This window comes from Sinocyclocheilus rhinocerous, unplaced genomic scaffold (genome assembly GCF_001515625.1).
Source record: "Sinocyclocheilus rhinocerous isolate Xijiao unplaced genomic scaffold, SAMN03320098_v1.1 scaffold991, whole genome shotgun sequence".
Lineage (NCBI taxonomy): Eukaryota > Metazoa > Chordata > Actinopteri > Cypriniformes > Cyprinidae > Sinocyclocheilus > Sinocyclocheilus rhinocerous.
This window is the reverse complement of record NW_015654505.1, coordinates 409,529-416,920: the sequence shown is the minus strand read 5'-3', so window position 1 is coordinate 416,920 and position 7,392 is coordinate 409,529. Positions and strand designations below refer to the sequence as shown.

At 39.8% G+C, this 7,392-nt stretch overlaps 1 protein-coding gene across 1 annotated transcript in view; it reads right to left on the bottom strand.

Moving 5' to 3' along the window:
* dcc (DCC netrin 1 receptor) overlaps positions 1-7,392 on the bottom strand; it is a 199,002-nt gene that overhangs the window by 68,639 nt on the left and 122,971 nt on the right. The window contains 4 exon segments of the mRNA XM_016524048.1: positions 1,433-1,482; positions 3,229-3,367; positions 4,231-4,379; positions 5,835-5,989. Of these exon segments, the coding sequence (XP_016379534.1) occupies positions 1,433-1,482; positions 3,229-3,367; positions 4,231-4,379; positions 5,835-5,989 (493 nt within the window).

The following is a 7,392-nucleotide window of genomic DNA, read 5'->3' as shown; positions in this document are numbered from 1 at the left end:
ACACACACAGACACACACACACACACACACACACACACGCGCGCACACACACGCACACTCGCACACACGCGCACACACATGCACACTCACAGACACAGACACACACACAGACACACACACGCGCACACACATGCACACTCGCACACACACGCACACGCACACTCACAGACACAGACACACACACACACACGCACATGCACACGTACTCACAGACACACGCGCACTCACACACACACGTTAACCGGAGAAGACACTGCACCGGAGTACACACAAAACCAGTCAAGCCACTTTATTTCTATAGCGCTTTATACAATTCTGATTGTTTCAAAGCAGCTTCACAGTGATAAAACTACAACTATTAACAATCATCTTCATTAAATGAAATGAAGCCGAATAAAATCAAATTTAAATATTAAATGAACATTTCTAAAACCAAAATTTAAAATGTTGCATTGGCAACTGACTGAACACAATAAGTTTAAGTAGAATTACTAATACAAAATTCTAAATATAACTGTAGTTAAAAAAAACAATATTAAAAGTAATTAAAACGACAAAAAAGCAAATAACAAATGTAATAAAACTTTAATTAAAATTAAAATGAAAACTCAGAATATGACAATAATAACTAAATAAAAATATTAATAAACACCCGAATATAATAGTGTATAAAGAATGTATTTATTTATTTATTATAAAAATTAAAATTAAAAGTGTTGCAACTGGCTGAGAAAAATATGTTTAAGCAGAAGTACTAAAATTGAATTATATTACATTGAATTGAATAAAATTGAATTAAATAAATGTCTAGTTTAAAAATTGCAAAAAATCAATAATATAATTACTAAAACTTGAATAAACTGAGAATAAGAAAATAAGCTAATCCTGTCACCCGTGTGTGCGCTGAACCTCACAGAAATGACATTCATGTATGAAATGAAATCAGTGCATGAGTGTTTCTGACCTCGTGTGTTTTACACAGATCTGCTCACTTCACAGGCTCACTGTGTGGATGAACGCATGCCATCTGAGAGCCTGACGCAATCAATCAATCAATCAATCAATCAATCAATCAATCAATCCAGTGAATTCAATCCAATCCTCTACAGTTCAGACTGACCCAGATCTCTGCATATCACCTGTAGATGTCTGCATGACCAGCCGAATCATCTCATGAGTGTTTGACTGCTCCAGTGTTGGTTTATCAGAGCTTGACTGATATAAACAAACACACACTAATGTGAATGAATAATGAATAAAGCCCTGCTGAGTGCTCCTCATAACACACACATGCTCAACCCAAGCATACAGAGCTCAAATCAGGACTCAGGCTTCAGGAAAACCCTTCAGACTCATTTGAGTCCATGACAGTCACCTCTTGTGTTTTGCAGCATAATTAATAGTGAGTGAATGCTGTTGAATCATAACTCACCCGTGAGTAGACGACCTCCAGTGAGATGTTCTGCGGTGGAGCGCTGGGCACTGCGGACACACAAACACACACCACAGTCATCAGGATCAACACTAATGTGCCCCACGGGTCACCTAATGGCCCTGGAGATAGTTAACCAGTTTAGTTAAGTTAGGGAATCTATCTCTCTCCAGCGGGACAGCAGCAGACGGATGTTCTTCCATCAGAGGAACACAATCAATCTGTAAATGAGGCTTCAGATAAACAGGCCGTATCTGAGACGCTCTGCAGGTCAGGAGGTTATCTGAGGACTCGCTGCATGAGTTTGGACTAATAGTTTGGATGATTAACCTAAAGACTGTGTGTGTGTGTGTGAGTGTGTGTGTGCATACATGTGCACATATGGTGTGTGTGTGAGTGTGTGCTTGTATATGCACATGTGAGCAAGTGTGTGCATGCATGAGTGTGTGTGTGTGTGTGTGTCTGCATGCATATGCTTGTGTGTGTGCATGCATGTGTGAGCAAGTGGGTCCATACCTTTGTGTGTGCATGCATATGCATATGCGTGAGTATGTGTGTGTGTGCATGTGAATGCATATGTGTGAGTGTGTGTGCATGTGCATACATATGCATGTGTGTGTGTTTATGTGTGCATGCTTATGTGTGTGTGAGTGTGTGTGCATGGATATGCGTGTGTGTGCGCATGCATATGAGTGTGCGTGTGTTTATTTGTGCATGAATATGTGTGTGTGCATACATATGGGTGTGTGTGCATGAGAGTGTCAGCATGCAAATGCGTGTATGTATGCATTTGTGTGTGCATTGATATGCGTGTGTGTGAGTGTCTGTGTGCATGGATATGAGTGTGTGTGTGTGTGTGTGAGTGTGTGCATGCATATGTGTGTGCGTATGTGTGTGCAGGCATGTGTGTGTGCATGCATATGTGTGTGCGTGCGTGCGAGTGTGTGCATGCATGTGTGTGCATGGATATGCAAGTGTGTGTGCATGTATGCGTGTGTGTGTGTGTGTGTGTGAGTGAGTGAGAGTGTGTTTGTGTGTAGAATGCCACCACACAATTTCATTAGCGTGACACCAGGGCCTTTAATTAAGCAGTGAAATGGGGAAGGAGCAGCAGTGGCTCATTTGAATCATTCTGCCGCGTGTCTCTAATGGAAGCTGACACACAATAAATTCCTGCAGCCTCTTAGAGCCGCGCTGAAGCTAATGCAAAGAGACACTGCGGCCAATGAGAAAAAGACACGCACGGGTTAAGCTGCTCGCACAGACATCTGGAGAAAATCACGCCAATATGAGACAAAGAATCAGAGGAGTGCATGATGGGAATGGATCGGAGCGAGTGGGAGAATGCAGCAGGTCTGAGCAGCATGTTAAGAAGCTCGCGCTCGTCTCGCTGTCTCTCTTAAAGAGCCACGTGCTGCACCTCCCTATTTTACATCAGCTATAAACCAGTGCTCGGCTGATGGGATTTTTAACGACTGGTGCTGATTTTAGCACTGCAGGCTTTTACATTACATGACAGAGAGAAATTCACAAAATTAATTGCTGCTTCTCGAATACAGATGCAGTGGAGCTGCAAACAAATCAAACGTGTCTCAAACGTCTCGTGTCAGTCTGTCAGAGTTGAGTGACACGCCGTGAAATTGATTGACGCTTCAGATGTGACGGCCTGAATATTACTGCCACATCAAAGCCGTCATTAGTGTGTGATTAACTGGATGGCTTATGGAAACATCTCCTGAACGCTGTGACCCGATCCCAGTCGTGAATCATGGGTTTATTCGAGGTTCAGTGCTTACCGTCTGAGAGCGTGGTGATGAGCGTGTCTGTCTCGGAGAGGCCGGGCCCGTGCCGATTGACCGCCAGCACTCGTAACGAATACTCTGTGAACTTCTTCAGGCCCTCCATGCTGTAGCTCTGACCCACCACCTCCACATTCTGACCAATAGAGAGAAAGAAACACCACAGTCAGACCACATTATGCTAATGAGCATTCAGTAAGCCCCGCCTACAGACATCACCGACCAATCACCAGCACTCACCAGTCAGGCTTCTGTAATAATGTATCGTAATACTTTCTAATTCTATCTTTTCTAATGTGAGAATGAAACAGGTCAGACTTGGGTAATAACACTACTAAACTGACTTTTTAAAGACATAATAATCAGTGCTGGCCGAAATGATTAGAACGCATTAGTATTTCCAGCAGCTAGAAATGGTTTTAAGTCAGTTGTTTCTATCTTTTGCTGGAGTGAGTCAGGAGGAATTATCAGTTTACATTTCCAAAAAACACAAAGATGCTCACACCAAATGTTGATTTAATTTAGTTAACAGAAGTTAATTGATAAAGAAAATCTATTGATGGCATTATTTTTGACAGCATCGAAGGCGAAGCCATTTTTGTTTTGAAAAGGTTATGCATGCTTTTGTAACATCTCGATTGGATTACTGTAACTCGTTGTATATCAGTGCTCCTCAGTCATGTGTTTCTCGTCTGCAGCTGGTTCAGAATGCAGCGGCTCGGCTCTTTATGGGAAGCCCAAACATGAGTCTATCACACCAGTTTTGATCTCATTGCATTGGCTGCCAGTCAAATATAGAATTGATTTTACTGTTTGTCTATAAGTCTCTCTATAATCAGGCTCCGCAGTACCTATCTGATTTGTTATATCCATACACTCAGTCAAGATCACTCAGATCCGCTGATTCTGGTTTACTGCAAGTTCCCAGGACACGACTCAAAAACAGAGGCGATCGTGCTTTTTCAAGTTATTCTCCCAGTTAATCAGGTGGACTCTGACCTGCTCTTTCCCGGTGGACGTCTCGGTCCACAGCAGTCTGTAGCTCTGGATGGGGCCGCTGGCGTGGGACGGAGGATCCCAGGACGCCTGGATGGAGGATGGAGACGCAGCTTCTGCCCGCAGGTTCTCCACTGGACCAGGAACCAGAACTACACCAACAATCACATCAGGATCGAACAGATGAGAAACACAGAAACACTGCCTCTTCATGGGTTTGAATGTAATGCAAAAATGTTGTTTCATTTGCTGATGTTTTTTGAGTGAGATTTTAATTATATTTTTATATTTGGATTTATTTTTGTTTGATTTTGCTGATATTGGTATTGGCGTGTTTATCTATGTTTTGTTACAGTTAACACCTTTTGTACTTAAAAACAAACAGACTAAAGGTTACATTTTATTTTAAGGTGTTCTTGTTACAGTAATTATACATGTAAGTACTGAGTAATATTAATGAACTACATGTACTTGCTATGTGGTTAGGGTTAGGATTAGGGTTTGGTTCAGGGTTACTTGCATGTAATTATGCATAATTTATTGTTATTATAATAGTAAGTACTCGTAACATGTGTAACCTTAAAATAAAGTGCTACCGAAAAAAACTATATAGACAAAGAAATAATTAAAAAAAAAAGGCAAAAACAACAAAAATACTAAAAGTAGCTAAAATTAAAAGCAGAAAATATAAAAATAAAAGCTAATTTAAACATTAATAAATTTTAATTGACTTTTTAAAAACTACTATACAATGTTTTAGTAATTTTTGTTGGGTGTTTTAGTCCTTTTTATTTTATTTTATATTTCTTTTTTTTAAATATGCCGATATAATTTTTAAGTTTCAGCTTTTCATTTTTGTTTATTTAGTTTGAATTATTTTAAAACTTAAACTTAAACTAAATGAAAACAAGAAATGTTGACATGTAGCTGAAATAAAAGAAGTTTATTTTTATTTATTTATTTTATAATTTTTTTTTTTTTTGATGAGTAGTGATTTTTTATGTTTTTCAGTTCAGGACAATAACCCTGTTTCAGATACTTAACACCTGAGATGAGTGTCAGTGCTGTGAGATAACAGATAACACATCTGAAACGGTCTGTATGCAGATGAGCTCTACATTTACATCATATTCATATTTCAGAGCTGAAGTGTGTTTTTCTTTCTGGCTGTTTGTGAGAAAGAGCTGCAATCTGGACAGGAAAGGTCAGACGGCTCAATCTCAGCACTCGCTCTCCATTAGAAAGGTTAAAGAGCTCGAGTGTGTGTGTGTGTGTGTGTGTGTGAATGTGAGTGTGTGCGTGTGCGCGCGTGTGTGTGTGAGAGTGTGTGAGTGTGTGTGTGTGGTGTGTGTGTGTGTGTTTGTGTGTGTTATAATATAATGAAATCTTTCACGCTGCTCCTCTGTGTGTCTTCAGGAGGAAATAGAGCATTATGGGATGTTTCAAACATCTGCACAGGACTGCTGACATTTACAGAGATCTGCAGCATCATCACAATCAGCAAACACACTTGACTTTCATTCCTCTCAGAGTGACTGAGAGGTCTTCACAAATTCTCCAGACATTACATGTTGTGGTGTATATTTTGAGTTCAGTGCGACTCTTACGCTCGGGTTGCGTGGACAGTCGGATGGCCTCTGAGCTCTCTCCGGGGCCCTGCTCATTATACGCCACCACCCTGAAGGAGTAAGTGGCCTCGGGTCTGAGATTATGGACCGTCAGCTGCAGACTCTCAGCCTCCGTCACGTTCACGCTGCGCTCCCTGACAAACACACACACACACACATCAGCTTTTGAACAGTGAGTCAAATAACACGTTCAATCAGTGACAAAATCAGATCTAGACTCTAGCGTGAATGCATTAGTAAACACGGTTTGCTCATCTTCACATCATATGCTGGCTAATTTTGTTAATCTTTTCATTTATCAGTGAGAGAATAATGCTCTTAACTCTGCTTTACTGTTTGAGTCTTGGTAAATGTTATAAATGAACAATAAACATGAAAAATAAACATTGTAGACAAGCATTTTTTGTTAGTTCTGCATTAGTTCATGTTTACTAATGCAGTAAATGTTAGCATTAACAATAATGTTAGCATTTAACACATTACAACAAGGTCTCATCTTTTAGTATTAGATATAGATAGATTTTAGTATTTGATTTAGTATAGAATGCATTTACCAGCATGAAATAACAATAAGGAATATATATTTTTGAATAGCATTTATTAATCTTTGTTAATGTTAGTTAATAAAACATAATTGTTTTGACTAATGTTAACAGATATAAGTTTTAATTTTAACATCATGCATTAGATCAGTGGTTCCCTATCTGTCAGTCACTATGAGTTATGTCATGACGACATTAGGGGTTTACTCAGAAGCCCTAGTCATCTCTGATTAAGAGAAAACGCCAATGAAATTTGGCTAGTGGATTTAGCATGCTGAGCCATGAGCCATGCTGAGCCATGTGCATCCACTTATCAGATTTTTGATGATTGTAGAGGTCAACCGATATGGGTTTTTCTCTGACCGATGCCGATATTTAGAAAATATGATGCCGATTTTTTTGGCCGATATGTTTGGCTGATTTCCCCCCCACCCCTTCATCTCATAACAGAGAGTTTGAGTAAATTATTATTGCTGGGCACAAGATAGTAATAGCAGTAGTAGTAGTAGCCTAATTCATAGTAATAATACATGGCTCAAAACTTAAGCACCTTCTCAAAACAGTTCTGAAGCATGCTTTTTGTTTATGTTTGTTGACACACCAGTGTTTCCCACAGACTTGCAAATGCAAATTGATTCTCTGCCAGCAGGAGGCGCTGTTGGAGCGGGAGCTATAGCTGTTTCCCCGGTAACGGCTGTAATCGAATCAGCGCTGCGCTCACAAACGCTACTTTATCAGGCATTACAGGAAAGACGAAATGAAAATGACATCGAAGCTTTTCTGAAGACAGCCAGTTCTTTTCAAAGATACATTCATATAAAAACACCCACGGTGCATTTTAATTTTGAAGCGTGCAGTGCTCAGTTTATTCAACAAAGTTTTGGGAAATCTATTTATGGTGGTGACGAGCCGCCACAAATAACTCAATGTATAGGAAACACTGGACACTGCTATAAGTCAAATGGCCAAGTGATAACAAAAATAAAAGAGTTCAC